This window comes from Mustela nivalis (assembly GCF_964662115.1).
Source record: "Mustela nivalis genome assembly, chromosome: 4".
Taxonomy (NCBI): Eukaryota; Metazoa; Chordata; class Mammalia; order Carnivora; family Mustelidae; genus Mustela; species Mustela nivalis.
This window is the reverse complement of record NC_139023.1, coordinates 11254524-11279389: the sequence shown is the minus strand read 5'-3', so window position 1 is coordinate 11279389 and position 24866 is coordinate 11254524. Positions and strand designations below refer to the sequence as shown.

Sequence of the window (24866 nt, the reverse complement as noted above, 5' to 3'; positions counted from 1 at the left end):
GATATTTTTAAATAATTAGTTAGAAGACTAGAATTCATTTGGGCTTAGGGTAAGGAGGTAAGGACGCAGAGTGAAACTAGCCCCTAAAACAAGAGATTCCTCCCCATCCCCCACTGATAGCTTCTCAAACCAATTACCATAAATTACCTGGACTGACCAACTGATCAAGAAGCTAACAATTGACACTTCGGCACCTCCTTGACATCTGGTGATTTAAAAACACAGTTAAAGAGTTGTTTGGAGTTTTGAATCAAGAAGACCCTACGACTAAGTTATATAGACAGATGAGAGCTAGCTTAGACCTCCCAGTAAAATGAGGGTCAAATAAAAAACACTGCCATCAGTTTACTTACCTTTTTCTCCTCTAAGATTTAATGATAGTTTTTTACGGTTACCCTTCTCTGATCAGTCCCATAACAAGCAGCAAAGGAAAGCTAGAACCAAACATAGGGCATAATCTGATTCATTTGCATTCAGTCTAAATTCGACTCAATACAAGCCTGATCAAATTCAGCACCCCCCCCCCAACCAGCTCATGAGAAGAAAATAGCTCCAACCTAAACTCATTCAGAAATATCTGGTCAGCCAAGACTTGGCTCTATACAAATTTGTTGGAGACCAGTTGACCAGCAGAGAACCACCCCATCCAAAATTCACCCTCCAATAACTATTCATTCAAGATCTAGTTCTACACAAGCTCAACTAAAATTAACTTGTCAGGAAAGAGCTTCCCGTCCAAAGCTCATCCAAAGGCAGCTGTTTAGCCCGGACCTGGATCAACACATATTTGTCTAAAACAAGCTGATCTGCAAAGAATTCTCTTGCCCAAAGAAGTTATTCAGCAAGGAGCTACCCCAAACAAATTCTGAAACAAGCTAATATACAAAGAGCTGTACCGTCCAAAACTTATCCTAAACACTGTTGCCTCTAAATAAACTCATCTAAACTAGCTTACCGGAAAACATTTCCTTGTCCATAGCTGGTCCAAACACAGTGTTTAGTGAAGGCCTGGATGTATACAAAACCACGGGAGAATAACTGATAAGTAAAGAGCTGACCCATCTAAAATGCACCCAAAAGTCAGGAGGTCGTCAGGTGTAGCTTTTCGTTATTTTCATCCAAGAACAGCTTTTAAGCAGAATTTTATTTTAAGAATTAAAATAAATTAAAGTTAAGAATTTAACTTTAGCTTTTAAAATAATTGTCTTTTCATCGCTCTCGGCCTTTTGGCTAAGATCAAGTGTAGTATCTGTTCTTATCAGTTTAAAATAATTGTCTTTTCAAAGATCTTCTTACACCAGCTATTTGATCAGGCGCTTGCACTACAAAAACTCATACAAACCCCTGTAGTCAGTCAAAATCTCATCTACCAAAATATTTTCTAAAACCTGTTATTCATTTAAGAAACTCATAAATCTCAATTTTTTCCAAAGCTATCTCAAAAAATACTGGTCAGTCTCACCAAACTCCATCCAAACCCACTAATCAACAACAGACTTAGACAAACTGAGCATTATCAAAAAGAAATTTTCCCTCCTGTGATGCTCTATCCAAACCGAAATTCAGACCTAATGTTTTCATTTTCAACTCTCACCCTCAAACCAAACCACGACCGTAACTTTCATCACCCCTGCTACCACTATTTCTGAAGCAACTTCTACCATCACCACCACATGTAATTAAGTGCCACCATGAGTAACAGAAACCATAAAGCAAACCGCCCCATCCTACAACAACCCAGAAGCTGGCACCAATGACAATTACTTTGAAGCAAAGCATCTCTCTGGAATGGCACCCGACCCTACACTGTCCCTGCATCTAGCTTTGAAACACAGAATCTGTATATGGCCCCACAGAATCATCCCCTTTGATTTTGAAACTATCTATTTCCCTAATTACTTTGACAAAACTATAAGTCACTACCCAATTGGCAGTATCATATGGACTCTGAAACTATATAAATTTCCAACACCATCCCAGAACCTTATCTAAACCATCATATCATCCAACACGGAAATTACGAATTAATCCATGATGCCAGTACTCTGTCTTGTATCCCTCCCCACAGCCATCCCAATTGTTGCCATTGGCAGGACATTCTTTTCCATTTTAGAAAATCATCTACAATCAAGCTTACTTTTTTTTTTTAAATCCATAAATATATACTTTTAATGTTGAGTTGAAATTTTTCTACATAAACAGAGTACAATGCTACCGCAATCTATTGAGCTCCACGTTGTAGAATGTAGAAAACTGATACAACATATCCAGCATTTATAATGACATTACATACTGAACTTTAGCACCTCTGACAAGGGGCAACCCACTCTGCCAAGAAGTCTAGACATGTTTTTCGGATGCCTGATCTGCACAGAACTTCAAAAGATTAATAAAAACTTATATCGTTATATTCTATTTAGCAGAATTTTAGATATATTTGATTTAGTGGCTGTCCTTCTGGCATTCACAAAATTATTCCATTAAAAAGTGGCTCTTTTGAGGCACCTGGGTGGCTCAGTGGGTTAAGCCTCTGCGTTCGGCTCAGGTCATGATCTCAGGGTCCAGGATGGAGCCCCACATCGGGCTCTTTGCTCAGCAGGGAACCTGCTTCTCTCTCTCCCTCCATCTGCCTCTCTGCTTGTAATCTCTATCTCTCTGTCAAATAAATAAATAATAAATCTTAAAAAAAAAAAAGTCGCTGTTCTGCAGATTTCCAAGTATATGCCCTGATTTCCTCTGGGATCCTACAAACTGGTCAACAATTTTTTTTTAAGATTTTATTTATTTATTTGACAGGGAGAGATGCAACGAAGAGAGGGAAGACAAGCAGGGAGAGTGGGAGGGGGGAAGCAAAGCAGGCTCCCCGCTGAGCCCGAACCCCCCCGATGTGGGGCTCAATCCCAGGACTCTGGGATCGTGACCAGAGCTGAAAGCAGACACTTAACAACTGAGTCACCAGGTGCCCAAAACTGGTCAACAATTTTAAAGAATTTTGTAAATTGACAAAGTCAAGCAAGAGTTCATTCAACTCAACTCACATTAATTGTTCTACCACATGCAAGATACTTTGCTGAATGCTACAGTAACAAGGTCTAACTTGAAATCTGGTATCTCAGAACATAAGCACAAATAGCAATAACATCAGCCAAAGTAGAATTAAATAAATAAGAAAGTCACAAATTCCCAGAAGTTTTCAGAAAAGGAGAAGGATGACTCCAGATTAGGGAAGAAAGAGAGACTTGATGGAGATTGTAGCATAAAGAGGGATCTTTAAGGATGAGTACACGTCGACAGCGGAGATGAAAAGGAAGACCCTAGGCAGAGGGAATACCACGAACCAATGAAGAGAAACAAAATGAAAATGCACTAGGGCAGTCTTCTGACCTCTACTGCACACTTCCATTTCACCTGTACATTGGACAGTGATCAGATACTCGCTGTATTTTCCACCAGAATTCAAGCAGAGCTTCTGTCTCATTCATTTTTTTGTCCTAACATCTAGTACAATGCTTGGCCCCATACAATTTATGTTTATGTTTAATAGGTATCACTGAAATTACCCTGAATCCGGGAAGGCTGACTACAGTTTCTGTTTATTCATTTATGTGGCTTATCCAGTCAAGCTATCAATATAGCTAATGACTAACAATGTATCTCAAATACTTTTATCTCTGTGGCGAATTATCAAGTAGCAGAAGGAGAGAGAGGTTTCCAATTTGCCTTGTTCTTTCATTGGGATTCACAAAGAGAACCTTGGGTATGGGTTCAAGGATCACTAAACGTTTCCACAAAGATCCCTCAAAACCAGAGATTCTTGGGGTGCCTCAGTGGCTCACTCGGTTAGGGTCTACCTCCTGATTTCAGCTCAGTTAATGATCTCAGGGTCATGTGATCAGGCCCTGCATTGGGCCTCACACTGGGCATGAAGCCTGCTTAAGTTTCTCTCTCTCTCTCTCTCCCTTTATCCCTCCCCCTGCCCTGCTCATGCACGCTCTCTCTTTCTCTGTCTTAAAAAAAACAATAATAATAAAATAAAAAAATTAAACCAAAGACTCTTAACCTGAGCTATCAGGAGACCCATGAAGCCTCTAAAGTTTTCTAATACACATTGTGTTCAGGAGCTTATATATACTTCTCTGAGAAGATGATGTATAAATTCAATCAGATTCTCAAAGAAATCCATAACCAAAAGAAATGAAACTAAAACCAATTAGAAAGATCAAGAAACGTCTAGACCTACTGGTCCAAAAATGTCATCTGCAGCTCATAAAATACTTTAATGAATCCTAATATCCTAAGTTGTTTCAGAAAAATAAGTGACCTCATTGTTTTTGCTCATGTCTCTGTTTTATAATGATTTAGGAATTTCTTTCCTTTTATAGTGCATATTTCTTGACACTCAACTCCATAATTATATTATTGCAAGTTATCTGCTTACAGACTTAAAATTTCTTGTCTAAGAAATTACTCAGCCTTCTGAATTCCCGTGTTTATTTGGATCAAACCTCACTGCTCAGTTTGCCAGCTAGGGCGTGTTCCATTCCCACCTGGGGTTGGAGGCACGTCTACAACGGGAACTGGATGCACTGTCAGTTCCCTGACTCACCTGATGCCCAGACAGTCACGGTGATTCAGTTTCAACGAGCTGTTTTCTAGCGCTGTGCTCTAGGCTAGAGATAGAGCATGAGTCTCCTCACCTAACTCCAGAAACAACAGTGCCATAAAATTCAACTCTGCCTCCACCAAAGAGAAAAATGAAAGAAAATTAAGGAAGTGCAACCTCCTACACATTCATTGAAAATAATTCCCCAGGAAAGTGGATTTCCTAGGGTGACATGGGATGCTTGAATATTTCATGTTTCCCCCCACCAAAATGTAAGCTCATGAGGACATGGATTTTTGCCCCTTCTAGCCACTTGCATTTCCAGGGACTAAAACAATGTTAGCAGAACACAGAGTGAATATATCTGAATTATGGGTTGGAAGAATGAGTTGAGTTAGTAAAGGAATCAATGAATGTGTTGAAACCCTGTGAAAACATAAATAAATTTGCTCAGGTTATTCTCTGTCTCGCCAATTATATTTGTTCTTCAAATCCATTTAGAACCCCATCTCTTTTTTTGTTTAAGATTTTATTTATTTATTTGACAGAGAGAGATCACAAGTAGGCAGAGAGGCAGGCAGGTAGGGAGAGGGAAGCAGGCTCCCCGCTGAGCAGAGAGCCCGATGCAGGGCTTGATTCAAGGGCCCTGGGATCATGACCCAAGCCGAAGGCAGAGGCTTCAACCCACTGAGCCACCCAGGCGCCCCTAGAACCTCATCTCTTCTCTGAAGTTTTCTTTCACCTCAACCTCGTTCCAACTCCCAATAGCATATACCTCTACCATATATTCATTGGCATGTGGTGACCATCTAGTGCTTTGCAATGCCCTTAACATAGAGGACGCTAAACAAATATAAGACAAGGCCTTAAGGACTCTCCCTCCAATTCAAGAGAAATATACAATTGAGCAATAATGAAGGAGCCCTATAAAATAATGTCTAATTAAGTGCCACCATGAGTAACAGAAACTAACAAAATGTTACAGAAGGTTAAAATTAGGTATCTCTCCACCCCCATCCCCTACTTTGACCCTTACTCCATTTTGCTCGAGTGAGAGGAACCAAGAACGTCATCCCTCCATACCTGGACGCTTGGTCTGCCTCGATGCTCTGTTTGCCTTCTTAACGAATTTTTTCTGATCCTTCAAAACCCAGCTGAGGGCCACCTCCTTATGAAACCTGTTCTGCTTTTCCGCCCCCACCAAAATTAACCATGCTCTCCTTCATACCTGCAGGTGCTCTTATCACTGTCACTTACCAAACTTGCTGGACTTTGCTTCCCCACCTAGACAGTATTCCCATTCCCACCTGACAATAACAAAAATTGATTGTGTCATGAAAGGAGTAGTTACAGAAAAGCTTTTTGGAATGCCTCATTATCTCAGACAATTTTCCACTGATAGACTTTCTGGCCCTTAAAACAAGCCAAAGCTATGGTGGCCTTCCACATGAAATCCTGGCATGACATAAATTCATCATTGATTTGTACTCAGAAGTTGTTGAATAGACCCAACCAAGGTCCATTAAGAACATCATTAAAGAAGTAGCAAATCTCAAAAACTCCTGGTGCAGCCTGGGGCCCTGAAAACCTATGGTGAGCACTTAGTTATTCTTTTGTTGTGAAACAGACCTCAGTGAGCATCTGCTCAAGTTTAAGTATCTTTTTCTTTGTTTAAAATAAAGCATACATTCAACATTTCTGGATGGCAATTCAGCCTTATCTATTGAAACTTAAAACAGATATCCTTGAATTCTGCAGTTCTAGGAATAAAACCTACAGAAATACCCCCACATCTGTGAGACAAGTTTTAAAACGATGTCCATTGTTCCATTTTTATCATTATAAAATACAATGAAAATGGATGAAATGTCCATCAAGAAGAAATGTTATGTAATATAATAAAACCATTAAATAAATGAAATAAAGCTGTATGTACTAACACATGCAGTTATCCATTATTTGTCAAATAAATAAAGTTGCTAAGCAATACATAACAGGCCTAATTTTTTTAACTATGCACAAAGCTGAACATTCTGATGTCTGATTTGTATGCTCATAGAAACATGACAAAACAGGTACATCTGGGAAGTCATTTGGGAAAGAGGAGGTAAAAGAGGATTGTAATTTTTTTTTTATTGTCTGCACTTTTCTTAATTGCACAAAGTATGTCTTCCTGAAATACCCTCTATTCAAATGGTAGACATTGGGTAATATGTTGTCTGCAGCTAATAACTCACCTAATGAAGTGTTGGGAAATGAAAGAAACCAAATGATTTCACAGAAGCCAAGTCCTGATTGGCCTCTCAGTTGCCAGCCTCCTGGAATTGAGTTTAAATTCCCCTACAAACTTACAACTCATCCAAGGGTAAAATTATCCACCACAGACACTGGAGCAATCAACAGGACTTTGAATATTATCACACCTTTTGCCAAGTGGAGAGAAAGGTAACATTAATTGCTCCTATTTCAAATAGAGTTTTTTAAAAAATGTCTTCTCTGAACAGGGGGAAAAAATAGAGTGAAAGAGTGATACTATTTTGTTATTATAGGTATCCTTTTGAAACATGAAGACTATGATTCTGCTACTTTATCTTCTAGGGTCAACTCAGTCATTACCGGTAAGTGCGATATGTTTATTTTATTACCAAGTAGCCTTGGTAGCACCCTCTGCTTGTAGACCAAGCTTTCTCCCAGTACTCCATCAACACTGCTCTGTCCTGTGACCCATCCCCTCAGTTTTCTGTTTCTATTTTCCAACGCGAAAAATTACAAATTAATAAAGTGTCTGCATATTTTAACATACTTGGATTTTTTAAAAGCACCCACTCTAATGTAATAGAATATCAATTATTTTGGCAGAACAGTGGGGTAGAAACCAGAAAATGTCTTACATTGTATCTACTTAAAGAGGATAATTATTTCATTCTCCAAAATGAAGATTTTCTTCCAACCAGTTATTTTCTCATGACTGAAGAGGTAAACTACATTTTATGACTTTCCTAATTGGAAGCATGAAACATGTAGACTTATAAAGCCTAAAAAGGTTACCAAATTGTGTGACTATATAAACCCTAAAAAACTGATCAAAGTGTACAAAAGTGAGACGATATTACAAAGTGGCCAACTTTTTTCCTTAGGACATTGAAAAATGTTCACATGTAACAGGTATTTGAAAGAAAGGAGTACTAGTGTTTGAATACGTCCTCCAATTGTCCTCCAATATTTTATAGACATAGATGTGGGTGGTTTACATCTCTAAGCAGACTTCCCTTTGGCCACCTGAGATGATATTTGACATACAGAAAAAATTAGAAGGAATTTTCTATGAAATAGAAGAACAAAAAGAGACCATTCTTAGTTGAACTCCCTTGACACATCTATAGTCACCCATACAATCAACAAATTCTTAATGAAATCTCGACGTACCAGATACTGTACTCGTGCTGAAAATACAATGGTGAGCAGGGAAGAAAAAGACATGATCCTTCATGGTGTTTGCAAGGACTATAGATACAAATAAAGACTATTTTAAAGAAACATTAAATTATAAATTATAAGTATGATTAGTTCTATGAAAAGGAACAAGGTGATCTTATGGGGATAGGATAGAACCACTGTCCTTCTTATTTCGCTCCAAATACACTTATGTCCTCCTTTAAAGACGTTGTCTGCAAAAATTGATTTTAAAACAAAGCAAATTAGTAATTCTTTTGTAAAATGTGATTTCTCACTTCAAACAAATTTACTCAATGGTTCCTCTAAATAAGGTGTCACTAGTGTATTTAAATTGCCATACAATTTGTGAAAACTCAAGAAAAATACAACTTTCCAGGTGCCCAACCATCATTCAGGGTTGACGAAGGAGTGGTTTGCAGGTTAATGCAGACTGCTAATAGCCAATGATGTGAGAGCAGCCAGAAAGTTAGTGGAGGAGGATATATGGGGTGTAACATTGACATGTCTACAAGATGTAGTAGTGATATTTATCAAATGAAAACTCAGAACACATGGACAAGGTATTTTTTATTATTTGTAAATGAATTTATTGAATTATGAAGGCATAAAAAACGAATCAATGATGATTAGATAGCTAATATCGATGTCAAGGACAATTTCACCCCTAGAGTTCAGTTATTCTTAGTACACTAAGAAAATACCCTGGCCAGGAAGGAGATTGAATTTCCATTACCGGAAATGACTTGTCAGGCACAAGGCAGAACTAGGAAGGAAAGTTATGGCACTGTACCTTCAGGCATGGGGGAAAAGCAAAAGTTTACAGAGCTAAGGTGCAGCTGATGTATTCCATGTCCTGAAAAAGGAGGGAGGCAGTTACAGAAAAGAGAAAGAAGCCTAGGAACTCCTATCTGAGGTCCATGTGCCCAACGCCACCCTACGTCCTTCCCCACACTACCCTCTGCTCTGGCATTTTTCCACTCTACAATTCATCTCCTGCCATACACGAAACATCCCAGGGAGTTAAATTCAGAAACACACAGAGCCTAAAGGCAGACATTTCTGCATTTGGGACATCTTGTTACATCTGGAAATAAATGGATACAAAACCTCAGACCCATCACTGCCTGATCTAATATTTGTTATTACAGACGCAGCTTAACCCTGTTTTGGGACTTCCTCCAACAAAACCGGCTCCACACCAGGCAACACTTCTAAACCAGCAGCAGCCAAATCAGGTGAGAGTCCTACACCGTGGGGAACATTTGCAGACCGACAAAGGAAGCATGGTAGGAATAGTGAATTTAAAATCAAGATTTACACACAGTCTCATGGCTGAACAAGAGAAAAAGACTTTCTCCTGGGAACAACAACCACCAAAAAGAACCAACACATTTTTTTGAAAATTTTGAGCAGAAAAAGCGAAGCATCTTCATTCTTTTTCTTTTTGTCTCAATAAGAATTTGGTGTAGCAACCAACAGTAAAACCTGAAAAGCAAGAGCGACACCTAATGACAAAGCTTGGTCATCAATGCCCTTGCAATACTGGGACATAATTGTATGTGGTCTGTCTGCCAGAGCTGGCAGGGATTAAGATAGCTCTAGAAAACTAACCGGATTTCCTTGTAATTTTCTTAAATTCCATTGTTACCTATGAGCTAATGTTGTAAAATTTGTTTATGTAAGAACTTTGGAAAACTGTATTATCTCTTGGCTACCCCTTCTTACAACTCCAACACTTGCTCTGCTCTAAAGGATCCCTCCTTACCTACATCTAGACTACATCTAGACTTTATGAAATAGTACAACACCAAAGTCTAAAGTTCTCTCTTTTAGTTTGTGGACATTAGGGAGCACTCAAGACAGGACTCCGTCCCATTCCTTAAGGAACCTGACTGAAGCTTATACAATTTGAGGATGCTGTTTAAGAAAGGGAAGACAGGGGCGTCTGGGTGGCTCAGTGGGTTAAGCTGCTGCCTTCGGCTCAGGTCATGATCTCAGGGTCTTAGGATCGAGTCCCACATCGGGCTCTCTGCTCAGCCTGCCTCTCCATCTACTTGTGATTTCTCTCTGTCAAATAAATAAATAAAATCTTTAAAAAAAAAAAAGAAAGAAAGGGAAGACAGAATTAGATATGTAAAATTAAGTACTAAAGTATATAGTTTATCTTTAGTTCATTTTATTTTAAATCAGTTGGTTACCATTTAATGCATTATTAGTTTCAGAGGTAGAGTTTAGTGACTCAGCAGTTGCATACAACAGCCGCTGCTCATCACCCCAAGTGCCGTCCTTTATGGCCGTCACCCAACGACCCCGTCCTCCTGATGAAGTTCTAGAACCTAGGTGGGGTTCGGTGGGCTGAGGTCCGGAGCCGATGACCAAGAAAGAATTCTTGAGACATCTTTGGTGCAAAATGGTGGTTTATTAAAGCACGGGGACAGGACCCGAGGGCAGGAAGAGCTGCTGCCCTGGGTTGGGAGAGAAGGCAGGTTATGTACCCTGTGGTTGGGGGAAGGTGAAGGGAAGGGAGGTTTCAACAGAGTTTTCATATGCTAAAGAGGGCCTACAGGGTGCCAGGATACCAGAGGCCTTGCCCTTGTGGCTTGATCAATGTCATCTTTAGGCCAGCCATTTACATCAAGATAGTTGGGAGAATTTTTGGTGGGATGTCATAATCTTGCTATCAATCTTCTTTTTTAGTGAGATTTAGGACATTTGTAAGCCAAGGGAGACTCCTGTCTTGCAGGATTGTGATCCCAGCAAGTTAACTATTTGCTTATTGTTCATGACAGTCAGGCTGCCTGAGGAATGCTACACATATGACTGAGGGGGAGAGGATGGAGAGGGGGGTGCAAGGCGCCAGCTTTTGCTTTGTCTTCAGCCAGCCTCCTGCTCCCTCATCACTCCCACCCACCGCCCCTCCAGCAACCCTCAGCTTGTTTCTTAAAGTTAAGAGTCTCCCTCTTTGATTTCATCTTATTTTATTTTCCCCTCCCTTTCCCTGTGTTCATCTGTTTTGTTTTTTAAATTACACATACGAGTGAAGCTATATGGTCTCTGTCTTTCTCTCATTTCATTTAACATAATACCCTCTAGTTCCATACATACTGTTACAAATGGTAAGATTTCAATTTTTGATGGCTGAGTAGTATTCATATATATGATATATATATATATATGTAGTATTTAGTATCTATATATACTAAATTTAGTAGTATATATATGTAGTATTCATATATATATCATATATATATACATATAAATATAAATATATATATATGTGCCACGTCTTCCTTATCCATTTTTCTGTTGATGGACATCTCTTTCCATACTTTGGCTATTGTGGACATTGTTACTATAAACATTCAGACGCACGTGCCCCATCGAATGACTATGTTTATATCTTTAGGGTAAATACCCAGTAGTGCAATTGCTGGGTCATAGGGTCGCTCTATTTTCAACTTTTTGAGGAACCTCCGTGCTGTTTTCCAGGGTGGCTGTACCATTTGCATTCCCACCAACAGTGTAAGAAAAATTCCCATTTCTCCACATCCTCACCAATATCTCTTGTTTCTAACTTGTTATTTTTAGCTCTTCTGACAGGTGTGAGGTGGTATCTCATTGTGAATAATTACTCTGAGATAAGAAATAAGAACCAATTACACATTTTTAAACTCAACACATTGCTAGGGTGACACTGGGGGCCACAGAAGGGGAGGCAAAGCTGGTGAGAGGCCCCAAATTTACTTCCATTTACCTTCATCCTAAATCCACCTGTATTGGGAGTATAGACACAAGGATATCTGCCACTGACAGCATGGTGGAAACAGACAAGCTCTGGTCTCACATCAATTTCAACGCCCCTACAGGTACTCCCCTCTTTAAGTCTGATACCACTGACGCAGTTGTTCACACTGGGGTCAGATCTGCAGCTGGTAAGTACTCTTTTATATCATTTTAATATCCACTGTTAAATACAATACCTAATTTGAGTGTATCCGCAAATACACACACACACACACACACACACACACACACGTATTGTAGATAAGTTGAAAGAGAACACAGAAAAGTCAGAGCATGGGGTGCTATCCAGTACATCATAAAAAGTTTTTCTTAGGGGCGCCTGTATGGCTTAGTGGGTTAAAGCCTCTGCCTTCAGCTCAGGTCATGATCCCAGGGTCCTGGGATCCAGCCCCGCATCGGGCTCTCTGCTCAGCAGGGAGCCTGCTTCCTCCTCTCTCTCGCTGCCTGTCTCTCTGCCTCCTTGTGATCTCTGTCTGTCAAATAAAATAAATAAAATCTTTTTAAAAAAAAAGTTTTTCTTAGCAGAAGTGCTTCTAAGGAAATGAATCGAATTCTCATGTCTTTAACTGCTTTAGTTCTTCTTACCTCTTCTTCTGGCTCCTCTGCACATTCTTCCAACATATTTTCCTCACTGTCCCTAAAATGTCCACACACCCACACAAAACCTATGACCACTATCATCACCCCAACAAGAGCAAACTCGAAGGGGTAAGAAAGATCTTCATTCTTCTCGTGGACTATCTGTATAATTTACTCTATTTGGGAAAAGAAACATAATAAATACCTTTCCTGGATAAGGTGGTGAGATTTATGCATGATACTAGACTGTATTTAGACTAGATATTTCAATGTGACCCTCACCATTTTTATGGGGAGGCCTATGAAGAAATTAATTTCTTTATAAGAAAGCTATCAGAAAAATCTCAGGAACCATAGTTATTGTAGCCAAAAGTGGAAAATGAGAATAAAATCATCCAAGTAATCCTCAAGAGAATGGGTTCATATGGGAAATGTTAGTCCTGGACCTTATGGTCATACTAGTAGACGAAATAAGTCCCCGAACTTCATCTCCACACCTAATTCCTAGTGCAATAGTATATCACATACTATTTTGGGGTGTGCATAGTAAATGTAAATACTTGCATAGCAAATCCTCCCTTTAAGCGTATTTTACGTTTAATAAATACATTTTAGTTTCTCGAATGTTCAACATGGAACAACATATTGACAATCTTGTTCTTTGCCCGACAGCTAAATCCTGCTGCAGGGATGCCACCTGGTACCCAGACCCTCCCCCTGAGCCTGGGGGGACTGAACACACAACAGCAGCTGCAATCCCAAGTAAGTTCAAGACGGGAGTTCAGTTCAACACTGGGGAGCATTTTCTATCAAGTAGAAGCCTAAAAGGGAAGGAAAGAAATTTTTTAAGGTTCTTAAAATTTCTTACACAGAGGGGCACCCAAATGGGTTGAGCATCAGACTCTTGTTTTCTGCTCAGGTCATGTTTTGGGGGTTCTGGGATGGACCCCTGCATCTGACTCCATGCTCAGAGGGGAGTCTGCTGGGGATCTCTCTCTCCCTTTCCCTCTGCCACTCCCCCTTCTCTCTCTCTCTCTCTCTCAAATAAATAAATAAATCTTAGAAAAAGGTTTTGCCCAGAAATTTACAGAGGAATGTTCAGCTGAACATAGAACATCTTTCGTAATTTAGCCCTTGATGAAAATTCACGGAGAAAACAGCCTGCCCCCTCATAACTTCCCTAAAATACGTTTGTAACAGGTAACGGGAAAATGTGAGGTGCTGGGGAAAATTAAAAGGTAAAGAATATAAGGAGGGAAATCGAGAGGCAGCAGGAATCTTTTCTACCTTGCTGTTTTCTATAAAAGACTTTCTGGGTGGCCAGAATCATCCCAAAGAAACAATTGAGAGGTGGATAAAGTTTATTTCCAGCAAACCTTATCTCCTTTTCTATGCTCTGGATTCGTGCCTCCTCTCAGTTCCCCAGCAAGTCTCTAGTTCCTTCTCCCCTCCCATCATCACTTGCTTTCCAGAAAAACCCTGAAAAACCCTCTCCCATTAGGATTTTAATGAAATGCATATAGCATCACTCCTATCATAAGTGTTGCCTCTTAACTACAGACAAAGCCCAAGTTTCAGCATTGAAGCTTCTCTAAATAGCTTAATGGCTCGGAGAAAAACACAATGATCTCTTTAGAGCTAGACTAAGTTGTTTGTAGATCACTTATTCTAATGCATGAACTCAGCCCCTATCATTCCCACAAAATGGTCTAATTTTTTTAGAAGCTATTTCTGTATTACGTGTACTGTGTGTTAATTATAGAAAATTAAGAAAATGTAGAAAAGCAAAAAGAAAAATAAAATTCACCCATAACCCTACCAGCCAGCACTAAACATGGTCAGCATTCTAGGGTATGACCTTACAGTCCTTTTGCTACACATGTAAGTATATTTTTTAAATGAAATATGATCTTACTATGTCTAATGTCCTATAATCTAATTTTTTCACTTAATGTATTTTGAATGGTCTTTGTACTTTGAAATATTCACTTACAAAATTGTTTTTATTGATTGCTTAGTATTCCACCGTGTTGCAAAAATTGGGGTTTTTTCATCAAAATTTTTGCTTCTGTAAATAATATTACAGTGAACATCCTTCAAATAAGTCTTTGAGCATATCAATGATTATTTCCTTAGGACCAGTTCTTAGAAACAGTATTTGTGGGTCCAAAGACATACAAAATTATAAGATTTTAAAAACACATTTCAAAATTATGAAACATGAATACAGCAATGAATGAATACATTCTTACCATTGTCCTACCACAAAGGACACCTCCAGGTCTTCATAAGAGTAAGCTTGCATTAATTAGTAATTATAATCAAAGCTGAGTTTAATTGACAAACAATTTGAAGCTGCTCAATTTAAATCCTATATCATATGTAACTAATGCTTTTCTCTGCACTTTCATTTGTCCAAAATAACAACACAAGAAACTCTCCACTGCTTCATTTATTTCATAGTTGGGAAATCCTGTGACGTAACTAATTTTTACATTTTTTAAAAAATATTGAGATGTATACTTACTTGTCTATCAACCAGTGCGTATTTCTTAGAGATATATTAGAGTCTTTACTCCAAGTATTTGTTGCTTATTTAGATCTTAATAATAAAAGTAATCCTCTGAAAAAGACTAGAGATACAGGCAAATAAAATGCGACTCTTTAACACATGATCCTGAATAATCCACATGCTACCTCCCCAGGTTCAGCTTCAGTTGTTGCCCTGCTCTAACCTTGAAGCCCAATTTAGTTCATTTCATATTCACCGAAGACTACCCACTGGCGGGGCGCCTGGGTGGCTCAGTGGGTTAAGCATCTGTCTGTGGCTCAGGTCATGAGCCCAGAGTCCTGGGTTCCCCACTTCGAGCTCCCTGCTCATTGAAGAGTCTGCTTCTCCCTCAACCTCTCACCCCACTCATGCTCCCTCTCTCTCACCCTCAAATAAATAGATAAAAATCTTTTTAAAAAAAAAAAAAGAATATCCACTGGAGTCCAAGGCATTAGTAGGCCCTGCAGATGTCACTGAGGTAGAGCAGAGAGAGTCTGGTATTAGTGTGCACTAACGTCAATCAGTCCCCATTCTCAGTAGGGATTCTTCAGTCTCTCCAGCATATGCTAGCACCTCCTCGGCCTCCTGTGCAGTCCCAGCCCTCCAATCCTGTGTCTCCCTATGCAGAGTGGCCTACTTCCTTGTCAGAAACCTGGGCACCCGTCCACAGCTCTCACTTATCAAAGCAAGGCCAATGTGGTTAAGGGTAAACTCTAGAACGACAAAACTCTGGTCAAATCCCAGCTCTCTAGTTACTGTGTGTGGTCAAGTGACTCACCACTCCGTGGCTCATTTTCCTCATGATTTAAAATAGGGATTAAAGTAGAATCTACCTCTAGGGTTGTTCCAAGGATTAAATGAGCAAATAAACATAAAACACTTAAAACAGTACGTACCACACAGTAAACACTCGGCGTTAGCTATTTTTACTTTAAACGATATCTCTACCAAAAACTAATAAAAAATTTTTCTCCTTATTGTTGTATCGGTGAGCAACTAAATTATCTTTTATCCCACTTTTTATTGATACATTTGTGGTTTCCTATTTGTATCTTTTTGTTCCTTTGAAATGGGCTTTAAAGAACAAATCTCAATTATGGTTTTTTCCAAATCCTCTGTGCCCCTTCCCTTCAACCGACTTTCCAGTCACCATTCTGAAGACTGGTTGGCTTTTTTTATTGTCGGTAGCCAAAGATCTGATGGACTGCTTTGTTCTTAAATGTATATACTTAAATGTATGTGCCTTTTGGCATTCTGGGTATTACTAAACAAACTGTCCTGGGAAATAGCAAAACTAAGAGTCTGTTTCTTAAGACTTTCACATCTTTTGCATTGGTTAGTGTTAGAATTCCCATTTAGATGACTTTCATGGCACTAGGAGAATGTCTATTGAAATAAAAATAAACTTTAAAACACGAGTTCACTTGGACAAACTCTAAGTTAGTTCTTCGAGTACTACAGCATGCCAACACCTCACCCAAACCTTTTCAACTAAAACTTCATAACATTTAAGTGGTTCTCGGTGACCAGTAAAGTATTTCTCATTTAGTTCTAAGAACTCTGCCAGTATCAAGATGATAGACTATCATCCATAATTTTCTACCAGTTCTCTATTTTAGCAGCAAAATATCCAAGTAATCATTATGAAACTACAGATATATGCTTTGATAAATCTTTGTATTTTAAAAATCCATTTTTAACATGTCTTTTACTGTCATTATTACTTGTAATAACTTTCAGTTTGGAGGTAGCTTGAGACCAAAATTATTTTTTGCCCATCCTATTCCGTAACTTCTACCTCCTGAATGTGTTTCCTTGTACTAGTTTCTAAATCTCTCTGGGTCTAAACCTGCTTTTTACAAATTGGTTGAGTTCCAATTCCCAAGCAACTCTATGGGTTTCTATTTATGACTATAGCTGATACATTGGTGACAAATACTTCTTCTGTGAATATCGCATACTTTTAAGAAAATCTCAGTATCTGTGTCATCTGCTAGAACTTACCTTTGGATATATTTTAATTGAATTTTTCACTCTTTTTCAGATGTTACCAGTTATTGTAGCACACCTTGGAGCCCATGTAAGATTATTTTGTGATGTGACTTTTATTTTAAATCATCTTAGTGTGAAATATGTCATCCTCCCTCAATTTACCAGATAATTGCCAAGTTTTCTATTTACTTTGCATTGTGTGAACTCATAATAATGAGCTAGCTCTTACTGAACATTTACTAAGCACCAAGCACTATTCTAGGTATTTTATTATTTGTTACATATTATCTCTGTATTCAAAACAACTTTTGAAGATAATATTTTTATTTCTACTTTGAAGGTGAGTAGGTGGAGATAGAGTTATTCAGTTACAATCACAGTTAGTAAATGTCACGGGTAAACCAGTCAGTCCTTCAAAGCATACAGATAATAAAAAAATAAGTTAATGGGACTGATCTAATGATTGATGATTTGGGGGATTTCTTTTTTAACCTCAAATCTATTTATTAACTATGTATCTTGTCCCTAAAAATGATACAAACATTTTCCTCTCTCCCTGTTTGCTTTTATGAAAGGTAATACTTGATATCATTGACAAAATTGCCAAGGGTCAAGATCATATATGACCTGCATCGGATGGTAGCTTTTACTTCTGAAAGCAGAGTCAGATATAAAGTTCATATCAATTCTTAATTCCACAGCTGGGAACACATCTCGGTGAAATAATCTGAAATACAGCAAAGGTCTATATACGAATACATCTCTCAACATAATATCTGTAGTAGAAAAAAAAAAATCCAGTGCCACTTAAATTTAAACAAAAGGAAAATGATTGAGCAGGTTGTGCAAAAGTAAAAGCAAATATTTTGAGAACATTCAAATAGTACTTGAATTTGTAATTGCTACCATTAAATGATTGTGGGTATATTATTAAAAGAAAAACTAAGACCCAAATTATATGACCTATATAAGTTACATAAATAGCTTCCATTATGTAAAAAAAAAAAAAAGTGTGACAAACATCCGGAGGAAAATCCATCAAACTCTGTAAGATGGGATGGTACTTTTTCTTTGTTGCTTTCTGTATTCTCCAAGTTCCCTCCAATGTGCATGTATTACTTAACAATAGAAAAGTGTATAACTTTTAAATACAGAAGATTTCACATCACTCAGATATTAGGTATTAGCAGTCCAATATCATATGCTGACCTGAATTATGGGAAACAGTCATAAGGCAATTAAAAAATTGTCAAAAAATTGAAAATGTCCCTTTACAAATTTTACAAGTATTTTAAGTTTTTAAATTATGTTATACATATCTTGCTTCAAAAATATTAAAATTTGTCTAATAACTTGTGTATTTTTTCCTTTTAGGGTGCTATCATAAGCTCAGAAGAATTGGTAAAAAAATAAAATTAATTACTGGCATTTCAAATTCTTCTCACTGCAATCACAGTCTTGCTTTCTGTCCCCGCACAGTTTCTTTTAGCCACAACCCCTAAACCTGATGCCTACTATAAACTGAACCTTTTTTATAGATCTTTGCAGTAAGATACCTTTGTCTAGCTGAGGATTTCACTCTCCTTCTACAGCTACTTTTCCATTAATTTGACTTAGCCCTTTTTCCTATATATTGATATTAAATTCAGTTCTGTCCAGAAATTCAATGCATATTTTTTAACTGTTAATGATTAAAATCTAGGATTATAAGTTATTAAAAAGCATACAATGTAGAATAATATACATATTGGTATTTATTGCAGGAGAGATTAATTTTCTTGGCTTAATTTTTTTTATTTTTATAGGAAAATATGTTCTTTTGCGAGCATCCTATAGTGATGGATGAGCTTTTCCTGCACACATGAATAACTAGAGGACTGAACTAAATAAGACTCATCTTACCATTATCAGATACTTCTATACATTGTCCCATAAGTCATTTTTAGGAAAAAAATGACTTGAATTACTGTGGTACCTAAACATGACAATGAAGTTAAGAGTCAAGGCAATATCTGGGAAGACAGATTTGTTTTTAAATCTTTCTATTGTGAAAAAGGTAGAGATTTGCTAGATTGTTCACAAATAAAATCAAGCAATGGGATTGTTTTGCAACAATGGTACATGAATGCCCACATCTACCACTTATTTAGCCAATTTTGTGTAACAGGCACCTTGGTAGATCTTTTATATACATTGCCTCACCAAATTACAAACTATAGATTTTTTTTAAAGTAAACTATGCCCAACGTAGGGCTTGAACTCATGACTTCAAGATGAAGAGCTGCATGCTCTACAATCTGAATCTGCCAGACACCCCACAAACCACAGATTTTTAACCCAAATTTATAGATAATAAAACTGAGGCTCAGAGAACTTAAGCTACTTAGGTCCCAAGGTCAAGAAATAGTAGATTCAGATCAAAAGTCATTTTTCTATCTGCTGTACCAGTGGTTCTCAAACTTTTTTTTTTCAATTTTATTTTTTCAGTTTTCCAAGATTCATTGTTTATGCACCACACCCAGTGCTCCATGCAATACGTGCCCTCCTTAATAACCATCAAATTTTTTTTAAGTAAAACCCACAGTAACAGTTATTTTTCATGCAGCTAACACACACACACACACACACACACACACACACACATTTCACGAAATAGTATTTACCCTTACCACATAAAATACACTCAGTAATTTATAGTTTATTTTTTGTGTCTTATTTTTTAATGATGGGCATTACCACCTTCTTTATTTCAAATCTATAAATGCCCTGACCCCCTGCTTGAAAACATCTATATTCCAACTTGTCTCTCTCTGGCATAAGTCTAATTCTGGCTATAGTACCTGGTAATCCAAGACAGTGTTTCCCAAATTTTAATCTTGGACCACCAAATCGAGACAACTCAGGGTACTGATTTAAAAAAATGCAGATATCTGGGGCCCCTGGGTGGCTCAGTGGGTTTAAGTCTCTGCCTTCAGCTCAGGTCATGATCTCAGGGTCCTGGGATCGAGCCCCACATCGGGGTATCATTATTCCTTCTCCCATGATTGTGACTTACCCTTTCTGAGAGAAATAAAATACAGCATCGAATTGTAGTCATGAAACCAGCATCAGGCTTGCTCAGGAGAGAGAGGCATTTCTTCTGAAAAATTCCCAATCTTTATTATTTTTCCTCAGACTATCCTTTCCATCGTACCATTCCTGTCCCAACTTGCTGCCCTCAAAAAAGAAAAGGCTAGTTGACCAGCATTAAAACGTGTCTTTTTGACTTTGTTTGCCTTTTCTTTTCCTCCTTCCAGCCGGTGGCCCCAAAAATCTTCGCAGGACTCCTTTTTCAGCCACTGTTCCCAGGATCCATCCTGCCTACCAGTCCAGCTAATCCAGATGCCCAGAATGGAATCCTTCCTGCAGGGCAAGCCGGAGTGAACCCTGCCATCCAGGGAACTGCAGAGGGCTTTTCCACAACTCCCAGCGACACAGACGATGACTTTGGAGTGACCGCTCCTGCAGGCATCCAAAAGGGCATACACACCACCCAGGAAACCACCACTGGGTCTCCAAATGGTAAATTCTCTGAGCCAGGAAAATACCTCAGGAAGGTCACCCACAGTGTGGAAACAGTTCTTTGTCTTGCTTTGCCCAATACAGATCCTAATAAAATCAAGGATTTCCTTTACTTAACACTCAACAATTGATCCCTGCGATGTGAGGGAATATTTTTACTGGGCCACCAATCCTACTGTACCAACCCAGAAAGGAGACACTTAATTGCTGGCATAACATATTTTCTGTCTTAGGTTGGATCGAGACGTCTTTGAAAAAGGACTGTTCTCTTCTTTCCTCATCTTCTTCTGACTCCCAAATATATGCAAACCCACAGCAGATACAGTTAATCAATCATTATATTCTTGTCCAGTCACTGATCATGGATGAGCCTAAACCTTCTTAACACAGTGCTGCAAGCAGCCACTGGTCGTAGATGGGAGTTAGCACAGTAGGGGAACACATGTGCCATTCTCTTGAGATGGGACTTAAGAAATGTTACAAAACTAAGCTCCTTAAGCACCAAAAAGCAGAGATAATCATTTAACATGCAGGGATGTCTAGAATCAAATGTCCTTGGAAATAACAAAAGAATGATTAGATGTTGATATTCTTGCTCTTAGGAAAGAAATTTGGACTCAAGTAAAAATGTTTAAATCCAATATACTTTAACCTGCTTTTTTAAAATGTTATATTTTATTCCAGGAATTCAGTAAGCTGTTTCAAGTTTCTTCAACGAAGCCTCCTCACATGTGGTGATACATGAGAATCTTCCTCACTGATCATATCATGGAAAAGACGGAGACACACTAGAGAGTACGAGAAGAAACTCTTAGTTTTTACCTAACGTTCTTGACAGTTCAGAAAACATACTCTTCCTAGAGATGAACGACTTCTGAAAAAAATAATTAAAAGGATAAATTTACCTTTGAAATGTAACATTATGCCACCTTGGACCTGGAAGATAGACATATTAAACATATTTTGAAACTGACCCTTTCTCTTCTTTGGGGATAGAACGGCAGACCCTTGCAGAAATGACATTCCCCAAAGACACTTAGATCCTGCTGCAGACAGAGGACCTACTCTAGAGTAGGGAGCAGGTCAGTCATGGAGTGGATATTCAGCAATGTACGGAGAATTTCTGATTTCTTCAAAACAAACAAATTACCCACTCTCTCACATAAACTTTAATTTTCTATAAGCACATCTAAGACAGGAAGTAGAAACAAGGAATTATAAATCATACGGCCTGGCCTCAGGTGGCTTATATACAGAATTGGTGATTTGGGCATGTAATGCTTGATTTGGGTATATCTAAAACTGAGAAATGACGTGAAATAAACACGAAGGTGATTCTCTTGCTCCATGTATCTAAAAAGTAGAATTTAATCTTATTGAAGTTTATCACTCAGACAGTTGCAGTTCACTCAGAGTGGGAGGGAGTGGAAGGGTCTGACACAACTCTAGTAGAACTCTCACCAAGGAAAGACATGGATAGGTTTAATTACTTTCCTCCCTATACTTGAATCAGCCCCCCCCAGTATGGAACAAATCCAAATATACACCCACAAAACATATTCCATGTTAAGTTTCTCAGGTAAAGATTTCCTAATGGTTAAACATTTGTTAGCCACAGTGTTTCAGATTTGCAGAATCTGAATGGTACATTCATGAATTGTCAAGATTTTCAAGGCCAAATGAGAGTAAATCAGAATTCAATTTTCCAAAATATTTTTTCATTAATGTCATGTACTACTAATTAAAAGTGCTATCGAAAGTTTTCCTAGGGGTGCCTGGGCGGCTCAGTTGGTTAGGCATCTGTCTTCGGCTCAGGTCGGGATCCTAGGGTCTTAGGATTGAGTCCTGAGCCAAGCAGGAAGCCTGCTTCTCCCTGTTCCCCCCTTCTTGTGCTCATTCTCTATCTCTCTGTCAAATAAACAAAAATTTTTAAAAAATAAGATTTCCTAGATGACCCTTTATCAAAAAAAATTCTAAGCCTCATTTTTCTCCTCTATAAAATGAGAACGAAAACTCTTTTTATAAATGTCCCATAAGTTAACACAATTACGGAAGTACATAATGCCTTCAAGTGCTCTGCAAACTCTAACGAAAGTCATTTTATTGACTTTCAGTAGCCTTCTAACCAACTGAAATTACCTGTCCCTCCAGCCCTACCCTTCATTCCTATACTTCCTCACTGAGCTTTAATTACTAGTTTAGGTGTATGATTACCAGCTAGACCATCTAGCCCAGGTGTCTTCCTGGAGGAATCTGCTACTCCTGAAGGAATCTGAAGACTTTCCAAGAATTAGAGGCAAACAGATGGTTTTGAGGGCCAATCTCCATTCCTAACCCCCATATATGTACTTTCCAAAGACTGACCTTGCCCAAGAATGTCTCTTTTTCCTTTTCTCCTTATGTAGCCTCTTTTCCAACACCACCAAAAAAACAAAACAAAACAACAACAACAACAAAAACCCTATGTCTCATCTACCATAGATCTTACTGTGGAAAATTAGTCATAGAAAATCTCCAAGACACAAAACAAATGAAGAATTCCAAATATCAGTGCTGGTGTTGAGAATGAAAATAACCTTTGCAACTCAGTAGTTTCTTTCAAATTTTTTTTTTAAGATTTTATTTATTTATTTGACAGAGAGAAATCACAAGTAGATGGAGAAGCAGGCAGAGAGAGAGGAAGGGAAGCAGGCTTCCTGCTGAGCAGAGAGCCCGATGTGGGACTCGATCCCAGGACCTTGAGGTCCTGACCTGAGCCGAAGGCAGCGGCTTAACCCACTGAGCCACCCAGGCGCCCCACAACTCAGTAGTTTCTTGTTCTCAGCTTTCAACAAAATTAAATGAAGACCTAATGGAATTATCAGGTAATTCATCATTGAGAACATTTTTGATGGTAGAAACTAAGAATGCAAAATTAAAAATGTTTATTCATTCATTTAAAGATATCAGTAATAAATAAATTGCATGTTGATACAAATAACACATTTTTACATTAAAAATACTGTTTTATAAAATTCAAAGAGAATGCTTAATTTAGTTAACAAAATTTAGTGAGAAAAATGGGTTTATGTTTGAAATCTCCCTCATGTCTGACTTAATAGAAGATAGGATTCTCATATTTGCTTCTGCATTCAATCTGTACCTATCACAATACCCCAAGCTGCTGGAAAATTCCACCATATACTCTTCAGAAATGAGAATGAGAAAGCAATATATGATCTTTACATTATTAGAAGAGTAGTTTAATCCACTGATACACCAAAACTATGTCAGGGACCCCCAAGAATCCTCACCACACTTCCATTTTTTAAAGACTTCTTCCTGGAAATATACTGAAAATACATGGTGATCAGTCACATGTGTGTGACTTCTGACAGAAGCCTTCTTGTTCTTATTGTTTTGCTTCAGTCTGTGTCTTACAAATTCATTATGATACAATCACTTTCATTCTATTCCTACCAAAAAAAGAGAAAAAAACCCATAGTAAATGTGTAAATGTATGCACTGCAACATAGAATATATTCCTGGCAGAAGAGATCTTCCCTCTAAACAAGAAACCAATGAAACCTGAAACCTCCACTTGCAACTTTACTGTCTGATTGGTAGAAGTTTCCACCGACCAGCTTCTGGCTTTAAATATTATATAGAGCTTTCTCCTCTCCAGTTACCACATACTTGTGCTTCCAAGCACCACAAGACAAGTTCATATTTCAATACCAACTCTTGCCTTTCACTTTGGTGTCCCAACATTTGAGGGGGGAGGTGAGGAGTATTCCCAAGAGCCATTTCTGAAATGAAACAACCAGACCAATTTCATTATTCACAAATCACATAAGTACACCCTGCTAAACCTAATTTCAGTGTGTCCCTAAATCAACCTATCTTAGGCAGATCCCAAAATTGCCTGTGATCACCCCAGTGCTATTTGACAGAAGGTAGAGTAAGACAAAAGGAAAGCCAAGGTGGAGAGGGTCTGATGTTTTCACTGGTTGTGGTTAAAACATCTTGCTGTTTCAAGAGCTGCAAAACACAAGATCCTCTGAACATATTACTCGCATCCTCTTAGGGCCTTGGAAGGAACCCACACAAGGGAAGAGCACTAAACCTTAAACTTAAACTTCATTACCTCTATCAGAAATACATATCTGCTACCTCACTTCTACTCAGATCTAGACAAGCTCTTTGCCCTGTATTTTGTGTTATTTTTACATTAATCCTCTTTATCTCCTTATTAAAAGGCAAATTGTCATCATAATATCTATCTTGTTCTAGTTGACAAATCCTACTTAGAGCCCAAAGAAGGGGGAAATAATATGTACT

General features: G+C 38.2%; 1 protein-coding gene across 1 annotated transcript; it reads left to right on the top strand.

Moving 5' to 3' along the window:
• The first annotated feature begins 6962 nt into the window (after window positions 1-6962).
• On the top strand, window positions 6963-21519 carry AMTN (amelotin). Its single transcript, XM_082728489.1, has 9 exons — window positions 6963-7048; window positions 7153-7221; window positions 9208-9294; window positions 11926-11991; window positions 13115-13204; window positions 17038-17073; window positions 18360-18386; window positions 20282-20546; window positions 21231-21519. Exons 2-9 carry the CDS (start codon window positions 7168-7170, stop codon window positions 21239-21241), a joined length of 636 nt encoding a protein of 211 aa, XP_082584615.1. The 5' UTR covers window positions 6963-7048; window positions 7153-7167; the 3' UTR covers window positions 21242-21519.
• Window positions 21520-24866: the final 3347 nt, after the last annotated feature.

Bases quoted from the DNA above. Each gene is read 5' to 3' on its own strand.
- AMTN (XM_082728489.1), top strand. From the start codon at position 7,168: ATGAAGACTATGATTCTGCTACTTTATCTTCTAGGGTCAACTCAGTCA. The intron at 9,295-11,925 runs GTGAGAGTCCTA...ACGCCCCTACAG, and splicing joins ACCAGCAGCAGCCAAATCAG to GTACTCCCCTCTTTAAGTCT. The intron at 13,205-17,037 runs GTAAGTTCAAGA...ACTCTTTTTCAG, and splicing joins AACAGCAGCTGCAATCCCAA to ATGTTACCAGTTATTGTAGC.